Source organism: Nerophis lumbriciformis, linkage group LG15 (assembly GCF_033978685.3).
Source record: "Nerophis lumbriciformis linkage group LG15, RoL_Nlum_v2.1, whole genome shotgun sequence".
NCBI classification, from domain to species: domain Eukaryota; kingdom Metazoa; phylum Chordata; class Actinopteri; order Syngnathiformes; family Syngnathidae; genus Nerophis; species Nerophis lumbriciformis.
Genome location: NC_084562.2, coordinates 37,517,312 through 37,540,754, shown reverse-complemented (window position 1 = coordinate 37,540,754; position 23,443 = coordinate 37,517,312). Strand labels below are relative to the sequence as shown.

General features: G+C 39.2%; 1 protein-coding gene across 1 annotated transcript in view; it reads left to right on the top strand.

The window, feature by feature from the left end:
* cars1 (cysteinyl-tRNA synthetase 1) overlaps positions 1-16,690 on the top strand; it is a 50,589-nt gene extending 33,899 nt beyond the window's left edge. Inside the window, exons 13-22 of the mRNA XM_061975176.1 lie at positions 330-433; positions 527-624; positions 3,167-3,356; positions 3,582-3,650; positions 4,157-4,238; positions 6,199-6,279; positions 6,780-6,847; positions 11,770-11,829; positions 11,933-12,016; positions 16,389-16,690. Of these exons, the coding sequence (XP_061831160.1) occupies positions 330-433; positions 527-624; positions 3,167-3,356; positions 3,582-3,650; positions 4,157-4,238; positions 6,199-6,279; positions 6,780-6,847; positions 11,770-11,829; positions 11,933-12,016; positions 16,389-16,514 (962 nt within the window). The 3' untranslated portion in view covers positions 16,515-16,690. The remainder of the gene's footprint in view (positions 1-329; positions 434-526; positions 625-3,166; positions 3,357-3,581; positions 3,651-4,156; positions 4,239-6,198; positions 6,280-6,779; positions 6,848-11,769; positions 11,830-11,932; positions 12,017-16,388) is intronic.
* The last annotated feature ends 6,753 nt before the right edge of the window (positions 16,691-23,443 follow it).

The window sequence follows — 23,443 nt, the reverse complement described above, 5'->3', positions numbered from 1 at the left end:
TCTGTGTGCTAATGCTTCTGGTATTATTGCATATATTTTGTTAAATATCCACTTTGCAATTATTGCAACCTTTCTTGTCTATCACTCTCCAGTGTTTGTGTTTGTGAGCCATGTGAGGTGACATGCGCGCCCACAGGCATCGATAGTGGGAATCGTTAATAAAACTGGCAAATGATTCTCAGCAATCAAAACACCGTGAACCAGTTTTGAACAAGAACCGGTTTTCGATTCCCATCCCTACTTCTAAGTAACCTGAAGCCTGGAGCACCGACGCCGGTATTATTTACATTACTTTGAACTTAAAACTTTTTTCCTGTTTTTTGTTGCAGCACGCCAGCTCCGTCTCGCTTTCTTAATGCATTCGTGGAAAGATACCCTTGATTACTCTCCCAACACGATGGAGTCGGCAATCCAGTGCGAGAAGTTTCTGAATGTACGTAACGTGATGAAATGTTCTCTCCCTCAAAAAGTTATCATCCCAAATATTCTGCTTCTGATGTGTTGTTTTTTCTCTTTTGTGTAACAGGAATTCTTCTTGAATGTGAAGGACATTTTGCGTGCTCCTACAGACATCACAAGCCAGTTTGAGAAGTGGGAGGCAGCAGAGGTAGATCTTAACGACAGGTAAGTGAGAAGAAGTGGAAGGTATGCCTCATGTGTAGCTCAGAGGTGACCTAACTTTTTCCACCAAGGGTTGCATACAGAAATATGAAATAATGAGGGGGCCACATTGAAATTTCCATGTGTGTATAATACAAAATTAACTCATTGTATGTCCAGATCTTCTTAGCAGTTTATTATAGTTGACTAAATACATTTTTTAAAATCAGGTTATTCACACATTTGAATTTGGATTAATCTTGATTAATCACAGGTTATTAGTCACTTGCATAATTTAAATTAACTTAAAAAGGACTCTGATATTTGGATACAAATACAATTTTTTTGTCAGAATGTCATACAGGAGCATTTTTAAATGATTTATTTGAATGTACGTCCTTTTATTTGTTCAAAACTAGGTAACAGTTTTAGCTAAAATCCCATCCGGGTTTATCTTGAAGCAGAATTCGAACCAGAGCTCACCAGTCAGTCTCCTCACATATCTATGCACTGATGTATGCATTGACCTGATCACTGACCATACTAGTGTATAGCAACCATTTCAGGTAACCTTCTGCGGTTAAGGTAAAGGTGCATGTACAGTCAAAATAAATTGTTAGTAGATAGCAAGTTATGTATGAAGTGTCGGGCAGCCGAGGCAACTCTTGTTAATTTGTTGTGGGAGTGTCAGAGAATAAGAGTTATGGTTGAAAACAACAAAATAAGCAATCACATTCCTTAATATAAACATCCCAATGACACTGCAAACTTGTATTCTTGGGGATCTCCATCAATTTAGTAACGTGTCATTAGAGTAAAAATGCCTTTCTTTCAATATGTATAATAACAAAAAGGGTTTTGTTAAAAACTGGATAGATGTTGATAGTCCAACACATACTGACTGGTATACACAAGCTATGGAGATGATATCAGTAGAAAAAACTGCATTTAGAGATAATGAGTCATATATTGGAATATGGGATCCATTATTTAAATTTGTTTTAACTATTAAATGAACCAAAATATGACTTATTTTATCTTTGTGGAAAATAATGGACACAGTGTGTTAAGTTTGAGATGTGATGCAAGTGTAAGCTACTGTGACACTATAGTTAGTTTTTATTTTTTTTAATGTTTTTATTTTTTATAAATGTCTATAATGATAATGTCAATGAGAGATTTTTAATCACTGCTATGTTGAAATTGTTACTAATATTGGTACTGTTGTTGATGATAATTTTTGTTTGACTGCTCTTAGATTGTTTTGTGTCATGTTTGTGTGTCCTCAATTGCTCTGTTAATTGATAATCTGAATGTTGCTGGGTCGGGTTTGGAATTGGAATTGCATTATTGTATTATTATGGTATTGTTGTTTATTGTTTTGTTGGATTGATTAGTAAAAAAAATAACAAATAAATAAATTGCGGTATTAATCTGTACATTATTGTTTTTTCATACAAAAGCTCTTACCTTAAAGGCATGTTAAATGTAAAAATTGTTGTGTTTTGGTGGCATCAATTTATTTTATATTTATTTTAATGGGCAACGTTGATTTAAGATACAGTTGTTTTCGGTTATTGGCTCGGTCATAGAAATATTTGAGTTTGTATATTAAGATACAGCTGTATTCTTTAATATCAAATGTTTGTTTTATTTTTTTTACATTTCAAACAACTTTTTTTCTCAAATCTTGCGTGCATTGTTTCAGTGTGGCCCTAATTATCCTTGGTAATGTTCTAATTTGAAAAATATTTATGCCACGGACCAACAAATGGGCAAAAGGGGTCAGTCTTTGGACTCCACTGCTATAGGTGATATCATACTTGCCAACCTTGAGACCTTCGAATTCGGGAAATGGGGGGGCCGGGGGGGGGATTTGGTGGTAGCGGGGGTGTATATTGTAGCCCGGAAGAGTTTGGGAAGCAAGGGATTCTGGGTATTTGTTTGTTGTGTTACGGTGCAGATGTTCTCCCAAAATGTGTTTGTCATTTTTGTTTGGTGTGGGTTCACAGTGTGGCGCATATTTGTAACAGTGTTAAAGTTGTTTATATGGCCACCCTCAGTGTGACCTGTATGGCTGTTGATCAAGTATGTCTTGCAGTCACTTTCGTGTGTATCCAGAAGCCGCATAAAACATGTGACTGGGCTGTTTGTATGGTGAAAAAGCGGATGCGATGACAGGTTGTAGAGGACGCTAAAGGCAGTGCCATAATGGCACGCCTTTAATGTTATGTTATGTTATTTTCATTTATTATGCGCCCCCCAACCAACTGTTACATATAGTTGTCCGGGTGAAAATCGGGAGAAATTCGGGAGAATGGTTACCCCGGGAGATTTTCAGGAGGGGCACTGAAATTCGGGAATCTCCCGGAAAAATCGGGAGGGTTGGCAAGTATGGGTGATATCAATCAATATTACAGATAATTAGTTAATATATTGCATTCTAAATTTGTCATTGTTCGTTATAATTTACTACTACTACTACCTAAGGCTACTGTACATAAGAAGCTAGTTACTTGTATCACAATTTCAAAACAATAAAAAAGCTATTTCACATGTTATCCAGTTTCTACATCAAGAAGTCGGCCATCCATAAGGCTCTGTGTGACAACATTGATACCCGCACAGCCATGGAGGAGATGAGGCAGCTGGTTGGTCAGTGCAACAGCTACACCGCCAGCAAAAAAAATGCCAAGCTTAGACCCAACCGGATGCTGATGGAAAGTATTGCTGTGTATCTGACCAACATACTAAAGGTGAGAAGATGTGCCTCTCTGCTGTAGCCCGATATTTTTTTTTCTTTTAACAAGCGGAAATTTTACATGAATGTACAAAATTCTGTTTAACGTTTCCGCAATTATCCCAGGCATTTTGTGAAGAAAATCTTTATCCTGCTTCCCTATGTTACTGTCAGATAAATGACAGTGGATGTGATTGTTGGAATATACGACACCCTCTCAATAACATTTGTTGTCTTGTAGATATTCGGTGCTATTGAGGGATCAGAGCCTATAGGGTTCCCAGTGGGAGGACAAGGACAGAATGTTGAAGTAAGAAACAACCACATGTTGTTTTTATGTCTTGCATTTTGTGTGGCTTTTCATGATGACCAGCCTAAGGCAAAATAATGCTTTTCAATCAGCATCTTGATATGCCACACCTGTGAGGTGGATGGGTTAACTTATCTTGACAGATTTACAAACAATATTTGAGAGAAATGGGCCTTTTGCGTATGTCAAAACACTTTTTGATCCTTAGTTACCTTATGAAAGATGGGTGCAAAAACAGAAGTGTTACATTTACATTTTTGACTAGTGGTAATCAGTTTCTTTACTGAAATACCTAATATCATTGACACCCAACTTTGTAGTTCAGCTAATGCATCGCAAATGAACAGTGGAAGTATCAAAACATTAGTCTAGTGTATTTCAGTATTTTTACATAAAATGTAATTCCACTGACAGGTGCCACAAACAGCATTTAACATTGAGGTATAATTATTTTTTGCCAATCTATGCGCAAGAAACACTGATAGTGCTATTCCTGTTTTCTCTAGCTGGAGAGCGTAGTTATGCCTTACCTCACAGTCCTCTCTGAGTTCAGAGAGGAAGTGCGAAAAATTGCCAAACAGCAGAAGGGTAAGACACACACACACTCTTCTATTAACACAAAAACAACTCACAATGGTCACTGAAATAACTTAAAATTAACAAAGGTTATCAACTATTTTGGCAATGTTTTTCAGATGGTAAAAAGCTGCTTATGTTAGAGTCCATTATTATCCCCAGATGTCTAAGCTGATTGCCGATCACTATTATTCTTATTTTGAGAACCAGTTTTCTCTGTGGTACACATTTGTTTTTGGTCTATTAATTTTGTCAGTTACTCATTTCTGAAAAAAAAAATGTTTGCGCAAAGTAAATGTGCACTGCATTGGACGCTGGCCATTAGGAGGTTAACATTATTTATGCATCTCATAAAAGTGAATGTTTTTTGGTTTAGAGGCTGCCTCAACCTTGGAGGATAACTATGTTGGAATTGAGCTGTCCAATCTAGTCTTTGAGTGTTATTTCATTAACTTTTTTGGACTACAGGTAAAATGGCTTCTAAGACAAGCTGCACAGTCTAGTTCAGCAAATATCAAACTGTGGTACGTGTACAGTACGTGTGGGCTCCATCTAGTGTTACGCCAAATAATCTCTTAAGTGATTAGTGTTTTATTTTCCAATATGTAAACAGTGTTACTGTTTAAACTGTGTAATGTTACAGTGGCCAAATATTACTGTGGGAGGAGGTTGTGATTAGCGCACTGCAGGAGCAAAAGGTCACCGCCTCAGTCAATGGTGTTGAGGGCGGAGCACCATCGACTAGGGGCGGGGCATGTGCGGGACTGTGAGACGCAGCTGGCAGGTGACTAAATTTCGCAGGTGGTACGTGTTAATCTAATCAGCTGTTGTCTTTAACAGTGAGCGGCCAGAGGAGAAGAGTGTGGGAGAAACCGGAGAGACCGACATCTGCAAAGATTATACCGGAGAGAATGATCATTAAATCACATGGTGATTAAAAACTTGTTAAACGGCACAACTGACTCCTGTGACGTGGTATCCGTGGAACGGGTAGGGAACGACCTCTACATCTGCTATCCTGTGCATCCCCACCGTCGTCAATGTCGGCCTCGCTGCTGGGGTTGTCCCCGCTCCGGACCTTTCCGTGAGCGCTTGTAGGATCTGGCTCTGCTGTGCAATTTGGCCCTGCATCGCCTCATTCTGCCGGTGGTTTGCCGTCGACACCTCCGCTAGGAGCTGTCCCAGCGCCTCTATGGGGCTCGGTGGCGACATCACAGCCTTTCTTTTTTTTTTTTTTTTTTTTTTTTTTTTTTTACGTTTGGTGCCAGATGTTGAAGTCGTTCCCTACCCGTTCCACGGATACCACGTCACAGGAGTCAGTTGTGCCGTTTAACAAGTTTTTAATCACCATGTGATTTAATGATCATTCTCTCCAGTACAATCTTTGCAGATGTCTGTCTCTCCGGTTTCTCCCACACTCTCCTCCGCTGGCTGCTCACTGTTAAAGACAACAGCTGATTAGATTAACACGTACCACCTGCGAAATCTAATCACCTGCCAGCTGCGTCTCGCCGTCCCGCACATGCCCCGCCCCTAGTCGATGGTGCTCCGCCCTCAACACCATTGACGGAGGCGGTGACCTTTTGCTCCTGCAGTGCGCTAATCACAACCTCCTCCCACAATTACATATACTTGTTGGCAAAAACCTCTGTCTTGTTTAAATTAATACTTAGGCCCACTACGCTACTGTATTTTAATGTAGGTCATCATGGTGGTACTTGGTGGAAAAAAAGTTTAGGACCCACTGGTCTAGTTGCAATTGTTTTTATGTTCTGAGAATAAGTATCATTATAGCACTATTCAAAAGCAATTGGTTCAATTTGTATTATTCCTTTTGTCAGGGATTTTCTTTAATAAAAGGGTACCCAAAAAAATCACACATATACCATACTGATTTCCTTTGATTTATTGTTTAATGTTGAAAGTGGTATTCATAATAATTATGTAAATATTTGTTCTTGATTTCCTTTAGTGATGGAGTTGCTTGAACTCTGTGACAGTGTTCGTGATGATACATTACCAGAGCTAGGTGTCCGACTGGAAGATCATGAGGGTAATATCCTATTTGAACTCCATTATTTTGTCATTTCTAGCCCTGTTATCAGGATTTATCAGCTGTATTTCATAATATGATTGGAATAATCGTTGGCTTGTACTGTAAGTCAACAATAAAGTTGATTTTTGGCAAGCAGACTTTTCTGCAAACTTTTCTGCAAACTTTTCCTGGTTCCTGTTTTTCTTTTCTTTGTTTATGTTCTCTGACAAGAATGAGGTAGTAGGTAGCAACACAGTGATCTCAGTCATGTGCATCCTAACAGCTAGTTAATGCCTGGTGCAACGTCACATCTTGTTATTAAAACACAACACAAGTGAACACAATTGTTTTAGTTGAGAATTTGTAAACAAGACGTGTACTGGAAATAAGTTATTGTTTACGTATAATCACTTAACATTTTTTCACACCAGATCCTTCCCAGATGAACATGATCACAAGATTATCAGAGCGCTTGTGATCTTAATTTTTGTCCTGTTGGGATTGCGGTGTATTTGCAGGACTGGCGACAGTGGTGAAACTGGTGGATAAGGAGACATTAATGAAGGAAAAGGATGAGAAGAAGAAGGTAAGGGGAGGTGCTGCTTTTAATACACCGGTAACCTTCTTTTAACTTTGAATTGTACATGTGCTACTGATAAAGTACCAGTAGAATATAAAAACGAGTTGCCTCTATATTTGCGAGTAAATCGATATGATCAAAATAGTATCACTCTGAGATTCCTGAGCCATAATGAGCTTGCCAGTCCCGTGATCCGTGATTTAGAGGCAGTGTTGGGAGTAACGCGTTACTGTAACGTCGTTTTTTTCGGCGGTAACTAGTAGTCTAATGCGTTATTTTTTATATTCAGTAACTCAGTTACCGTTACTACATGATGCGTTATTTTACGTTATTTTTTTTATATAGTATCGGCTAGAAACTGAGAAGATGTGAGTGTGTTTTATTGGAGCGCTGCGGTGTCGTCCTTCTGATTCTTCCTGTGTCACAAGAAGCACGTTGGGGGGGGGCGTGTCTGTGTTTACTAACAAGACATCATGGCGGAGCTGAAGCCAAGTTTCTTAACATGGATATATTCTCACTACTTTTCTTTTGTCGACCACAAAGAAAATAACATTTTAGTTAAATGTAAGTTGTGTCTTGGATCAAAGATCCTATCTACTGCCCAAAACGGCAATTCAAATCTGCTGAAACAGCTACAAAAGCAACATGCTTCGACGAAGCTAGTAAAGAGAGACACACTTCAACTCCACTTTCACCTAAGGATTTTAACGGAGGGACTGCTAGCCAGGACAACATTGATAGAGCCATTACAGCGTATGTGCTAGAAGACATGCAGGCTATTTCTACAGTGTAGCCATCCGCTTTCAGGCAGCTAATTAGCATGATAGCGGGTGTCAAATGGCAAATGGCACGGAGAACATGTTCCAAGTACCTGGACACAGTGAACAGTGAGCACATAAACATGGAAAGCAAGCTAAAGAAGACACTCCAAACTCTGCCTCTGCTCATCATTCAGCAGGGACGGCGTGGCGCAGTGGAAGAGTGGCCGTGCGCGACCCGAGGGTCCCAGGTTCAATCCCCACCTAGTACCAACCTCGTCATGTCCGTTGTGTCCTGAGCAAGACACTTCACCCTTGCTCCTGATGGGTGCTGGTTAGCGCCTTGCATGGCAGCTCCCTCCATCAGTGTGTGAATGTGTGTGTGAATGGGTAAATGTGGAAGTAGTGTCAAAGCGCTTTGAGTACCTTGAAGGTAGAAAAGCGCTATACAAGTACAACCCATTTATCATTTATCACTGAAGGTACACACTCTGTCAATTCTCTTATTTCCTCTTTCATTCTAGACTTCTAGAGTGTTTGATTATCACATCACTCTAAATGTATAGACTATAAAGTTCACAAACATAAAGAGGGGTCCTAGTGGGCCAGGCCAATCTTTCCTTTTCTCTAAACTAAAACTGGGGAAATGCGTAGAGTGTTCTGTGCTTCACTGAAGACATTATTTTATTTCACAATTCCTTGAGAGAAAAAAAGGCCTGGTTAGGCGTGTATATAGCAGTATGTGTGCTGTATATAGTGACATGACATATAATCATGGCATGTGTGCCTTCCTTGGGTGAAGCCAGGTTTACAGCTATATTGTGACATGTTATTATGCTGTTTGTTACTTATGTATGTTATGTTGCAGCTATTTAAAATAGTTTTGTCAATTTGTTCTGGCCCAAAATAAATTGGCCCTTTTGAAACATATCTTTGTCTTTGTGCGTTGTATGTAGACCACATTGCTTAGCAGAGTTCAGTGGTGCAAATGCATGTCAAGTTGATCAACAGATTGTATTATTCTCCAGTGCAATAACAGTACTGAAATGAAGGCTAAAAGGGCAGTAATTGGAGCCTTAAAACAAAATTTAAAAAAAGAAGTAACTAGTTACTTTTCACAGTAACTCATTACTTTTTGGTGTTAGTAACTGAGTTGCTTTTGAAATAAAGTAACTAGTTACTGGTTTTCAGTAACTAACCCAACACTGCTTAGAGGTAGGAACCAAAGATCCCTTCCCCATCAACAACAATGCTAATCATGCAGACTTTGTGAGAGCCAACAACAATTACTTTGGGGGAAAATTATGATCCTGAACCTTATAGTTTTAATCCTGCATACAAGGAGAATAAGCTACACGTTTTAGAAGCTGTGTGCTAAACAGATCCAGCTATAGTGAAACACTAAGCATTATGTAGCACAATTGCTAAGGGCTAAACAAAAAATACAAAATATAAACATAATACAACGATCGCTTACTGTACAATGTCTGCTCTTACTTCGATGATGACTGACAGGATGTCCATACCTTCCCGTTAGATGAATAATTATTCATAATCCTCAAGAAGGGTTAACAAGGAAGTTGCTCCCTGCAGACACATTCTTCAGTTGTGTGTCTTTGTCTCCATTTCTGGGTATAAATTGAATGTCACAGATGAACACCTTCTAGATTCATGGCTTAATCCTCCTATTATCCAGATGAGAGGTATCATTATGATTTGATTTTGACGAGCCAAGATGCGATGATGCGGAAGCAGCAGGACACTGATTAGCTCCCAGTAAAGCAGCAGAGGGCTACTTAGCTGTCTGTTATCATTGTGCCGCTAAAAAGTAGTTTATCTGCGTTAGTGCTTATAATAACAATATCATTAATATTTGGTTAATATTCAGGTCACAATATGCACTTTGAGTATTGTTGGCGGGTTTTGGATGGTTATTTTGAGGGTTTTGTGGGCAGTATAGAGAGCCCCCATTGACTCGGTTTGCGGAGTTTTTATTTAATTCATTATTGACTTAAAATGCATAAAATAAGGGATTGTGAATGACAGACAGCACATCTTTCTAATTTTTGCTTAGTCCCAGTATAACTGAGCTGCTGATATGGTCAGAGTGCAGAAGCATTTCTCTCCTGTGACATCAATCTACGAAAATTGCTGAAGACATTCGGAGCGGATTATTCAATATGGCTGTCTGAAATTGTGACATTTTGTGATGATTAGATGGTATTTTCACATAATTTGCGGATTGTTAATACAATTGGATATCGTTTAATGGATTCAATGAAACACAATTAAGCATATGAGGTCAACTTCTTTTTCTATTCTACTGCCACTTTAATGTTTCGCTACTTTTTGCACGACTCACTGTTCTCTAACAAGGAGCTGAATGTCAAAGTTGACAACAGTTTAAAAAAAAACAAAAACATTCTATAGAAAAGCTGCATGCCCAGTAGCGGTTCGAGCTTCAATGGCACCCTGTGCTTCTTTTTACCTTCTAAATAAAATCACCCCCATCAGTATTCGGTGTGTCAGCATTTCCAGGGTGTCCGCATCCCACCTGTGGAAATTGCCCATCTGACAACATAACCTGACTTGTTGAGCAAATAGCCTAAGCCAGTGTTGTTTTGGCGGAGGGCGGAATGACGATGAGGTGTCAGGAGGGCCGTGAGACTGAGCCAGAAGGACTTCAAGTATTAGCTTCTTTATAAATGCTTGAACAATACACAAACCTCCAGCTAGGGGGCAGCAGTGCTAAAATGTACCAACAGGTTGCTATTTATAGGACTTGAAAGTAATGCATTGTGGGTTTTACAGTATGGGCATCTGATTAGCTTATTCCCTAAAGTTCCATTCTTTTCTTTAAGAAGTTCAAAACATGGCGTGAACTTGTTGCATCATTAACTGCCACGATTGTTCACTTGATCACTTCAGGGAAAAAAACGATTAGGTGAGCTTTTTCTCATTTCCAGCGTGGACGCAAAGCCAAAGAACTTGGTTTAGTGAGCTAATAAAGAGACGACAGAACATTGCTTTTAACACTCACCTGGCACATATTGGTGTGTTCACTGCATTTCTGAATAAAACTGTGTAATTCTGTTTCAGATGTAGAAGGCTGTTAGCATTACCTGCGGGCTACAAACAACGTACGCTATTTTGGAAAAGTAAAAATCCTGTTAACAGTCACTCGTCAGTAAGCACAAAAATAAATATTTCCGAAAAAGAAGCGCTGTGATCAAAGTATTTTAAACGTTATAATTGATGTGTGGTTTTGTTTCAGGTAAACCTGCTTATGAAATGATTTTATCCATAAAATTGTCCATCCATCCATTTTCTACCGCTTATTCCCTTTGGGGTCGCGGGGGGTGCTGGAGCCTATCTCAGCTACAATCGAGCGGAAGGCGGGGTACACCCTGGACAAGTCGCCACCTCATCGCAGGGCCAACACAGATAGACAGACAGCATTCACACACTAGGGCCAATTTTTAGTGTTTCCAATCAACTTATCCCCAGGTGCATGTCTTTGGAGGTGGGAGGAAGCCGGAGTACCCGGAGGGAACCCACTCAGTCACGGGGAGGACATGCAAACTCCACACAGAAAGATCCCGAGCCCGGGATTGAACCCAAGACTACTCAGGACCTTCGTATTGTGAGGCAGATGCGCTAACCCCTCTCCCACCGTGCTGCCCCCATAAAATTATTTCCTACAATTTTACATATTTTTTCGTTTGGTAGCAGCCCTTTGGAACAGGGTCCAGTTTGTAGAATCCATTTTCATCCAGTTAATTTCTCCCTCTCTCGCAGTACTGCAGATACAGTACAGCCATGTAAACAAAAGCGTTAACCAGCAGAAATGGTGACCGCAGACCCACAATGCATTGCGAAATCACGTGCCCTTTTCCATTTTATGACTTGTGAATATTGTATGCATTCAAAGTCTTAATAAGCACCCAGAAACACATTTCTCACACATTTCTAAACTTCTTCTGCTCTTAAAATTGTCAGTATCGGAGTGTATGTTAACATGAAAACGGGTTACAGGAACTATAAACCAGCCACCTGTTCATGTTCAGTGCTTAAATGGTGAGAAATATAGCAATTCATGCAATGCATTTGGAAGTATATCATGGATTCTTTCGAACACGAGGTTAAATGTGATTACTGTTATGTTTGCAGCTGGATGGCGAGAAGCAAAAGAAAAAAGCGGAGGCTGCCAAAAAGAAAGAAGAACAGGAGGTCAGAGTTGACCCTTAATGAAATGGGTTTTTTTGTTTAGTTTTTACAGCTAATCCATCTGTGATGATTCCTGGTTTGTTTGTCCTTAAATTTTGTGTTGCAGATGGCAAAGCTTGAAAAAATGAAGATCCCTTCTGGCAAAATGTTTCTCTCAGAAAAGGACAAATACTCCAAATTTGATGAAACGGTAACACATTATCTTGATATCTTTAAGAGTCTTGAAAATATTTATCACTGAAGGTAATCAACATTTGTAAAACACAATACAAGGTGTCTATAAAAGCTATTTTCAAATGTAACTAAGGTATTACAAAAGCAAACGAATAATCAAATCTGTGGAAACAATTATAAAATAGCAAATACATATTAAAGTTTGTTTTCTCATCTAATACACTTCTGCACAGTGGTTCTCAATTCCTACAAACAGAATATTAGTTGGTCTCATACCTGCCATTACACAGAACGCATAAAAACATGCATTTCAATAATTTTGATAAAAACATTTAATAAAACAATAATAAAAAAATTTAAAAAACTTAACAATTCCTTACCTTTATCCATTTTACAATCTCATATTATCCATAGATACCTAACTTCCTTCCCTCCACTTTTTAAACAGTATATCATTCTTTTGAATCAACATAAAGTTCACCAGGATACAGTGTTGATTCTGCTCTTTCAGCTAAAGCACTACAGATTAGGTTTATGGCTCTTTGAAGGGATCTGGATCTTGAGGAGCTGTTCAAATGTAACGTTATTGTATTATAATTACAACTCTATAATGTGTTATTTTAAGATGTCTTTATTCAAATAAAGACAAAAATAAAGTTTCTGTTAAACTATCATATTAAACTAATAGAACATGATGCAAGTGGACAGATGTATTTAAAAATTAACAGCAAAAATAAATAAATAAATCATTTAAAAAAAAAAATACACTTCTTAAAGTAGGCTACAGTTTCTGAACATGCAACTCAAGTGACAACAACAGTAAATGCATCCGCTAAGTACTTTTAAAAAGATAACATTTTTTTTATTTTATTTTTAATGGCAATCCGATTGCAACTGCAAATCAGTTATCATTTACATAAAAGAGCCTTTCAAAAGACACGAGTCCTTCACGTGAGTCACATCTCAACAAAGCACCAGCAACCTTTCCGCCTTAATAATAGAGCACTACGCTGCGTAGTTATTACTTTTGCTTTCAGAGCAACAGATCATTTAACATGTTCAAAGATGCCATCTTTTTTCTTGATGGTGGTTGAGACCAAAAATGCGGTCAATATTGGTGAGCGTATATACATTGGGTTTTTTATGATTATTTTCACTTAAATGGTAATGTTTTTTCTTTTCTTTGGCCAACCGCCACCACAAGTGCTTTCTTTTATCCTTTCTCGGTAGCGCCGCACATGCTCAAATCAGTTCTTGATTGGATCTTGTATTTACGGACCAAATTTACATGTTTAATTTATTTGAGTGCTTCCATCAGACCGAAACGTAATTAGTAACAAGGTAAAACGATAACCATCTACAGTATATGGGCACTTCTAGACTGCACATCATTTATTTATATCTTCAGCGTCAGGGAACTTTTGCTTTAGGTGATTCATATCTTGTATCTTTGTTTCATTCACAATATCTTTAGCAACCTTAAGGAAAGAAGTCAATGGGGAGTGATGGCTACCTGGTGAACAATTTGGCAAGACATAGGGCCAATCTTTACAGTCCACCGGTGTGAAAATGTTATATTTAAAAATGATTTAAAAAAAAAAAAAAAGAAGTTGATAACCAATGAGTACATAAAACAAATCAGATTAACATATTTCTTCAATTGCTTTTGTTACAAATGTTTTCAATTTAATTTATTTGTATTTATTGTTTGGATATGAGTGTGGTCACATCACATTGCCAAACCCTAGTTGCACTTCAACAAATATTTAGGTCCTAGGTTACCCTAAATCACTGAATCTGCCCTGGAACCCACCATCACTCCTTAATGCATGGGAATTGATAAGATTTTTACGATTCCTATTCCACTTTCGATTTCGCTTAACGGTTTGGTTCTTTATCGATTCTCATTTGGATGAAATAATAATGAACAAGTTGGTCAGCATCAACTTTGTTTAGTTGATATACAAACACAACAGTGAGGTCTTAAAAAACCAATAGCCTCAATGCGGTGCCAGAAAAAAATACGTTTTGAAAATAACTATTATATAGCTTAGATAGGCTCCGCAGCCCCCGCAATCCCGAAAGGGACAAGCGATAGAAAATGGATGGATAATCATAATAAACAAAATACAACATACATTATTCTTTGAAAAATGACAATTAGACAAAAATAGTAAATAACGCGTTTGTCATTTTTCAAATGAAAATAAAGTTTTTTGTTTTTTTAAATGTATGTTTGTATATACTGAGCTATTTCAGTCAAATACAAGTACCGGTAAGTCTAGTCAAGTAGCGCTGTACAATTTTTCAACCATTACTTTGCAAAAAATTAAGCATATCTGCTTTTTAAGGAAGCATATGCGATATTTCTGACTAATGACAGTGTCTCCAGCTTTGGCGGGGAAGGAGGCGTGCAAACTGCTGTTAAGACGTCGTCTACGCATGAAAAACAGTAATTTCACGTTTACAGTTAATAGCCTGTTTTTACATGATAGGCAGTGTTAGTTTGTTATGGTTACCTGGAGAATTAACAGCAGACTTTGCCGTCACTGCTGGTGGTGATTCACTTCTATCAAACAAGTCACTCATTCAAAGTTATCACGTCTGCTAATGTTTCTGCTAGTATTTTCTCAATTTGATGCAATATCCACTTTGCAAGTATTGCAAGTTGCCTCGTCTTCCTTTCTCATAAATGATTCTAACGTCTGTGCTGTTGTTGGTCGCATACGTGGTGACGTTATGCGTGCCCACAGAAATTGATAAGGAAATTCTTAACAAACTGTCAAAGGGTTCCCAAGAATAGAAACCAAGGGTGCCAATTCTCAACATGAACCAGTTTTCGATTTCCATCCATAACAATGGGTGACCCATATTTAATTAAATAATATAAATAATCTGAGTGTGAAGCGACTGGGATGAGAATCAGCACCTCCAAGTCCGAGTCCATGGTTCTCGCCCGGAAAAGGGTGGAGTGCCATCTCCGGGTTGGGGAGGAGATCTTGCCCCAAGTGGAGGAGTTCAAGTACCTCGGAGTCTTGTTCACGAGTGAGGGAAGAGTGGATCGTGAGATCGACAGGCGGATCGGTGCGGCGTCTTCAGTAATGCGGACGCTGTATCGATCCGTTGTGGTGAAGAAGGAGCTGAGCCGGAAGGCAAAGTTCTCAATTTACCGGTCGATCTACGTTCCCATCCTCACCTATGGTCATGAGCTTTGGGTTATGACCGAAAGGACAAGATCACGGGTACAAGCGGCCGAAATGAGTTTCCTCCGCCGGGTGGCGGGGCTCTCCCTTAGAGATAGGGTGAGAAGCTCTGTCATCCGGGGGGAGCTCAAAGTAAAGCCGCTGCTCCTCCGCATCGAGAGGAGCCAGATGAGGTGGTTCGGTCATCTGGTCAGGATGCCACCTGAGCGCCTCCCTAAGGAGGTGTTTAGGGCATGTCCGACCGGTAGGAGGCCACGGGGAAGACCCAGGACACGTTGGGAAGACTATGTCTCCCGGCTGGCCTGGGAACGCCTCGGGATCCCCCGGGAGGAGCTGGACGAAGTGGCTGGGGAGAGGGAAGTCTGGGCTTCCCTGCTTAGGCTGCTGCCCCCGCAACCCGACCTCGGATAAGCGGAAGAAGATGGATGGATGGATGGATGGAAATAATTTGAGAGTGAAAGTAATACATTGTACCTGAATAAAAAAGTTTAGCTAGAAAAGCATTCAAAGAGCACAGACCTCCGCCAGGTTGTATCTCCCAATATTAAAACATTTCTGAATCAGACAGTGATGCAGATTAGCCCCAAAATGTAATCACTTGTTCTTTATTCCATTTTTGACATTTTCTGAAAGTTCAATGAGAATGTGCCCACAACTTTTTGAGCTATCTAAGGCGGAATGGAAGAGAGCGAAAACTCTTGTCTGTCATCAATTGTTTTTGTCTCTGCGCTGCTGCTAGCATACACAGACAGAAGTGTAAACATAAGGTGTTGTAGTAGAAATGATCCAGATCAGGCCGAAAATGTGATCAATTGTTCCTTATCCCATCCTGGACATTTCCTGAAGGTTTCATGAACATCCGCTCAATTTATAGATTTTTTCAAACAGCAGACTGTAGACCAATAGAGAGACTACACAACCTCCTGGCGGGGGGAGAGTAATTTATCAACGGGTTTGAAAGAATTAGATGAATTCAAAGAATGTGTTACAATTTTTAATCGTTCATTGTTTATTTATTTAAAGGGACAACGCACCATGATAAAGGTAATAAAATATAGGATGTTGTGTAAATATGCCGGAATATACCAAGGATGCTAATATCCAACTGCATAGATGCCTTTGGGCAGCACCTGCCAGTCCTCTGCCTAAATAAACTAAGTCAAACATTTGTCCATCTGTCCCCAGGGTTTCCCCACTCATGATGCCGAAGGAAAGGAGCTCAGCAAAGGACAAGCAAAAAAGTTGCGCAAGCTTTTTGATGCACAAGAGAAGTTACACAATGAGTATCTTATTAGCAAAAATGGCAACTAAACCTGACCCTCCAGTCAAAGCTTGCATTCTTACTTATGGTTGCCCCAACGGACAACTCAATGTTTTTTGCCATGTTTTTATTACCGCTCTATGACAAGCTATTGTACAAGGAAACCCGTTTATGTCGACAAGTCCTGGTTCACCGTGTTATTCATTACTAAAAAGTACCCACTTTTGTCAACGTACATTACACACACTGCACAAACGTCAACAATGATACTCCAGATACAGTACATAATTACAGACTTCTTTGGCCTACCACTCGATGGATGAAAATTGTCCTTACTGACCATATAGACCACAGCTGAGAAACAAATATGTTTTGTCTATAGAGTGCGCTCGTGGGCCACAATGGGCTTTGGCCCTATAGTTAAAGAACACTGCTCTCCAGGACATAGACACACATTCCTGGGAATTTTTACAAACGTGGTGAACACAAAGTATTCGTACCCTTTCAAAAAAACCATGTTAAACAACGTTTCATTTTACATGAAGAAAAAAGGCCACTTATTATAGTCATGAATTTTTTATCTGATCCTTCCTCGCAGACTTCTCCAATCCAATTAATTAGTCAATCATGTCACAATTGATAAGACTATTGGGACAATTTAGTCATTTTGATCTGGGTAATGACAGCTTAAAAAAATGTGTACGGTAGTAGTAGTAGTCAGACACATAAAAAATGTTTATTAAAAAATGTTTGTATTTTTAAATGTAGATATCAAATGTAATTAAAGCTGCAAGCAGCGTTGTTCGGGCCCGCGTATTTGGCAGGTGCTAGTCCCAAGTGTCCCAATACTTTTGTCTACTTGTAGTCTGAAGTGTCCCAAGACTTTTGTCTATTGTACCTACCTTGTCTGCATTGTGTGGGCACGTTGGTGCTTCCTGCTTTTAAGCAGCCATCTTAAAAAAACAGCATTGCAGCAGCATCAGCGCAGCGGGTCTTTGAAGGGTCATAAAATCAAAACCGGAGCAGTTAATTAAAAAGCGCTTCTGTTGTTGTAATCACAAGGGTTCAATGTCTCTCCTGTGTTAGTTTGAAGGCGAAACGACAAACGCGCTCAGAGGAGTTCGTTTTTGAAGGAAGGTGACTGGTTTTTACAAAATATTTGTTTTGAAGGGGGAATAGCAAACTTCCTGTTGATGTTTGCTGGGGGTAGTCAATTTATGAAATGTAGGTCTAAGTGAGACCTACGGAGAGGTTTTTGTTTCATGTCTCTCCGACCTTCCCAGTGGGAGTAACAGGCAGTTTTGTATTTTTTTTCTTCCGAGGAGCAGTTTTTTATCAGTTTTATTCAAAAATTGCTGTAGAGGGCAATTTTTAAATTTGGGGTTAGGTTTCTTTATTAGATCGCAATTTTTGCCAGTCCTGATGTGTGCGTTGAGTTCGGTGAGTTTTGAAGCGTGTTAAGGGGGTCAAATTACAGCTCAAAGAAGCAAAACTGACTGTTTTTAGTACTTTTTTGTCTTGAAGGGGGAATTGCCAACTTCCTGTTGATTTTAGCCCGAAGACATACAATTATGATAACTAGGTCTAAGTCAGACCTACATAGAGGTTTTTGTTTCATGTCTCTCCGACCTTCCTTGTGGGAGTTACAGGCAGTCTGTTTTTTTTTTTTCCTAGGGGGCGCTAGAGCGCAATTTAGATTTTTGCGGTTCGTTTTTTTAATTAAAAGACAATTTTCGCAGGTCCTGATGAGTGGGTCAAATATGGTGAGTTTTGAAGCATGTTAAGTGGGTCAAATTAGTGTTCGAAGAGGCGGCGGAAGAAGAAAGAAAGAAAGAAAGAAAGAATAATTAAAGCTGCAAGCAGCGTTGTTCGGGCCCGCGTATTTGGCAGGTGCTAGTCCTAAGTGTCCCAATACTTTTGTCTACTTTTAGTCTGAAGTGTCCCAAGACTTTTGTCTAGTGTACCTACCTTGTCTGCATTGTGTGGGAATGTTGGTTATTCCTGCTTTAGAGCAGCCATCTTAAAAAAACAGCATTGCAGCAGCATCAGCGCAGCGGGTCTTTGAAGGCTCATAAAATCAAAACCGGAGCAGTTATAAAAAAACTGTTCTGTTAATGTATGCACAAGGGTGTAATCTCTCTCCTGTGTTAGTTTGAAGGCGAAACGACAAACGCGCTCAGAGGAGATAGTTTTTGAAGGAAAGTGACCGGTTTTTACAAAATAATTGTTTTGAAGGGGGAATAGCAAACTTCCTGTTGATTTTTGCTGGGGGTTGTCAATTTATGAAATGTAGGTCTAAGTGAGACCTACATAGAGGTTTTTGTTTCATGTCTCTCCGACCTTCCCAGTGGGAGTTACAGGCAGTTTTGTAATTTTTTTCTTCCAAGGAGCAGTTTTTTATCAGTTTTATTCAAAAATTGCTGTAGAGCACAATTTTTAGATTTGGGGTTAGGTTTTTTCATTAGATCACAGTTTTAGCCAGTCCTGATGTGTGTGTTCAGTTCGGTGAGTTTTGAAGCGTGTTAAGGGGGTCAGATTACAGCTCAAAGAAGCAAAACTGACTGTTTTTAGTACTTTTTTGTCTTGAAGGGGGAATTGCCAACTTCCTGTTGATTTTAGCCCGAAGACATACAATTATGATAACTAGGTCTAAGTCAGACCTACATAGAGGTTTTTGTTTCATGTCTCTCCGACCTTCCTAGTGGGAGTTACAGGCAGTCTGTTTTTTTTTTTTCTAGGGGGCGCTAGAGCGCAATTTAGATTTTTGCGGTTCGTTTTTTTTATTAAAAGACAATTTTCGCAGGTCCTGATGAGTGGGTCAAATATGGTGAGTTTTGAAGCATGTTAAGTGGGTCAAATTAGTGTTCGAAGAGGCGGCGGAAGAAGAAAGAAAGAAAGAAAGAAAGAATAATAAAACCTTACAAATACAATAGGTCCTTATGTCCCATTGCATAAGGACTACCTGTGGGAGTCCTTTTGCAATGGGCCATTGCGGGCCCTAATAATCATACATATGAGGCATGTCAGAAAAGTTCCAGGACTGTTCTTCGATGTGAGTGACATTGTCATCTGGGAATTGTTGCCTCAGCAAAGACATCCTATGACGTTTGCTTTGTTCAGTGCGAGAGACGGGACGAGAGTTGTGCAGGACTATTTGTGGCTGATTTTCATGACAACACATGCTTTGTGCATTTTGATGATGATGAACATCGTTGGGCTAGAGCAACCTCTCTTTGTGTGATTTTTTTTTTTTAGGGGTTTTTTCCCATCTTTTCCAGGCACATCGTGAAGAGTGCATAAATGTCAGAAGACCAGGAAAGAGTTTTAGATGCTGGGGGAATCGTACTTTGGATTTAAAATAGATCACTAGTCCTGGAACTCTCCTGATACCTTGTATATAGGCACAGCACATGTTGATTGTTTCTACTGCTTTGTGTCCAGAAGATAAAGTGTCACTTTATTTTTATTGGCTGTTTTCTGCTAGTTTTGACATCCATCTCTCACTGGAAATGAACTTTGGTGTTACTTAATCGACCACTGATTAATTATTGTAGGAATATTACCCCATGTAATAACTGGTGTTTAAATAAATACTACCAAACATTGTTTTTGTATTACCATAATCAAAAAGGACAATATACCGTACATTCCGGACTGTAGAGCACACCGGTATTTAAGCCGCACCCACCAAATTTGAGAAATAATAAATATTTGTACATGTATTAGCTGCACTGGAACATGAACAATTTTGTAAATGTTTATTTCCATACCTTAATTGTTTTTAAATGGTGCCAGTCACACTAGTAAAACGGCTGATCAAACAAAAGTCGTCATCAAGGAGCTAGTGGAGCTGCAGCTTAATTAACTCCAGTCTCCACGGTGTCTTGGTGAATTGACAAAACTGAAACAATACAAAAATAATGCCGTAATACCAAAAGACACTTGTACAAGTGTCTGTTAGTATTACGGCATTATTTTGTATCGTTTCAGTTTTGTCAATTCACCATGCTAATGCCAATGACGCCAGCTTGAATAAATTACGATACCACGTACAAATATGACTCATTCAGACATCACACATGGGACAGTTTAGTAAGTATGAATTGTTTGTTATATTGTAAAACTAACAAATGCTGTTCGTAGTGATGAATGAAGGATCATTTTGAGCAGAAACACGATAGACAAAATGGGATATACTTCTGGTTCAAGGCACAAAACCGGTAGTACATTTTCAACCCGCAGCACCTACAGTGAGTGAACCCGTCCAAAGAATTGCGCCATACCACAAACGACGTACCTTTTCAGTGTATCTGTCGTTAAGATTTTGTTAAATACAAAATATTATGCCTGTTAGCCAAGAAAAATCTATAAAATAGCCGCACCGTTTTATAAGCCGCAGGGTGCAAAGGGTCAGAAAAAATGTAGCGGCTTATAGTCCGTATAATATGATAAGTAGCTTACTACAGTGTACTTCAACTCTTCCAATCAATGTGTACTTGACCAGTTACGGAAGTAACTTTCTCAAAATAAATAATTTTTTTTTTTTTTTTTTTAACTAGATCTGATGACACTCCTATCGAACTACTCAAATTGTATCTTGGCCCAGCACAGCTACTGTATATGATCTCACATCTCAGAGGTCTTCAGGAAGTTGTAGTTTGGGGGCCCAAATTTTGGTGCTACGCCCTAATCTCTTCATCTTGACAGTTAATGATTCTTATTTCAACACACAGTAATCCTATGTCTGAATATACAGATGATTTCCAATTAACCTAAGACTTTGTAATGTGTGATATGTGAGGGCTGGAGCAAAGGTCAACACACCAAGATGGGAACAGGATGTGTATCTAAAAATATCAACAGCATGCTGAATAATAAATACAAATACATTCTCAGTATTGGCAACTTTATTAAAGGTCAGGGTGTGACTTGTTCATGTCTTATTTGAAGATGTGTCCTTTTCCCAATTATGAATTTAAGTGGAAAATATTCTAACAGTAGACACGGCTGCAATAGAAGCATAGAGATAAAAAAAAATATCTTTAACCAAGTATCGTCTTATTTCAATATTGTATCTATGTATTGTATATATGGTATCAAAATCGGTATAAAATCGAATATGTATTGTATCTATACATATATTAATATTATTTAGTTCAATGCTGTCAGGCAACACGTATGTAGCATAGAGTTTTTATTGTGAAGTCCAAGAGAGTGGTTGATTTTGGTGTGCTTGACACAGTCGTGGTCAAACGTTTACATACACTTGTGAAGGACATAATGTCATGGCTGTCTTGAGTTTCCAATCATTTCCACAACTCCTATTTTTTGTGATTGGAGCACATACAGGTAAAAGCCAGTAAATTAGAATATTTTGAAAAACTTGATTTATTTCAGTAATTGCATTCAAAAGGTGTAACTTGTACATTATATTTATTCATTGCACACAGACTGATGCATTCAAATGTTTATTTCATTTAATTTTGATGATTTGAAGTGGCAACAAATGAAAATCCAAAATTCCGTGTGTCACAAAATTAGAATATTACTTAAGGCTAATACAAAAAAGGGATTTTTAGAAATGTTGGCCAACTGAAAAGTATGAAAATGAAAAATATGAGCATGTACAATACTCAATACTTGGTTGGAGCTCCTTTTGCCTCAATTACTGCGTTAATGCGGCGTGGCATGGAGTCGATGAGTTTCTGGCACTGCTCAGGTGTTATGAGAGCCCAGGTTGCTCTGATAGTGGCCTTCAACTCTTCTGCGTTTTTGGGTCTGGCATTCTGCATCTTCCTTTTCACAATACCCCACAGATTTTCTATGGGGCTAAGGTCAGGGGAGTTGGCGGGCCAATTTAGAACAGAAATATCATGGTCCGTAAACCAGGCACGGGTAGATTTTGCGCTGTGTGCAGGCGCCAAGTCCTGTTGGAACTTGAAATCTCCATCTCCATAGAGCAGGTCAGCAGCAGGAAGCATGAAGTGCTCTAAAACTTGCTGGTAGACGGCTGCGTTGACCCTGGATCTCAGGAAACAGAGTGGACCGACACCAGCAGATGACATGGCACCCCAAACCATCACTGATGGTGGAAACTTTACACTAGACTTCAGGCAACGTGGATCCTGTGCCTCTCCTGTCTTCCTCCAGACTCTGGGACCTCGATTTCCAAAGGAAATGCAAAATTTGCATGGTTGGGTGATGGTTTGGGGTGCCATGTCATCTGCTGGTGTCGGTCCACTCTGTTTCCTGAGATCCAGGGTCAACGCAGCCGTCTACCAGCAAGTTTTAGAGCACTTCATGCTTCCTGCTGCTGACCTGCTCTATGGAGATGGAGATTTCAAGTTCCAACAGGACTTGGCGCCTGCACACAGCGCAAAATCTACCCGTGCCTGGTTTACGGACCATGGTATTTCTGTTCTAAATTGGCCCGCCAACTCCCCTGACCTTAGCCCCATAGAAAATCTGTGGGGTATTGTGAAAAGGAAGATGCAGAATGCCAGACCCAAAAACGCAGAAGAGTTGAAGGCCACTATCAGAGCAACCTGGGCTCTCATAACACCTGAGCAGTGCCAGAAACTCATCGACTCCATGCCACGCCGCATTAACGCAGTAATTGAGGCAAAAGGAGCTCCAACCAAGTATTGAGTATTGTACATGCTCATATTTTTCATTTTCATACTTTTCAGTTGGCCAACATTTCTAAAAATCCCTTTTTTGTATTAGCCTTAAGTAATATTCTAATTTTGTGACACACGGAATTTTGGATTTTCATTTGTTGCCACTTCAAATCATCAAAATTCAATGAAATAAACATTTGAATGCATCAGTCTGTGTGCAATGAATAAATATAATGTACAAGTTACACCTTTTGAATGCAATTACTGAAATAAATCAAGTTTTTCAAAATATTCTAATTTACTGGCTTTTACCTGTACTTCTTAGTCACAAAAAACATTCATGGAGTTTGGTTCTTTTA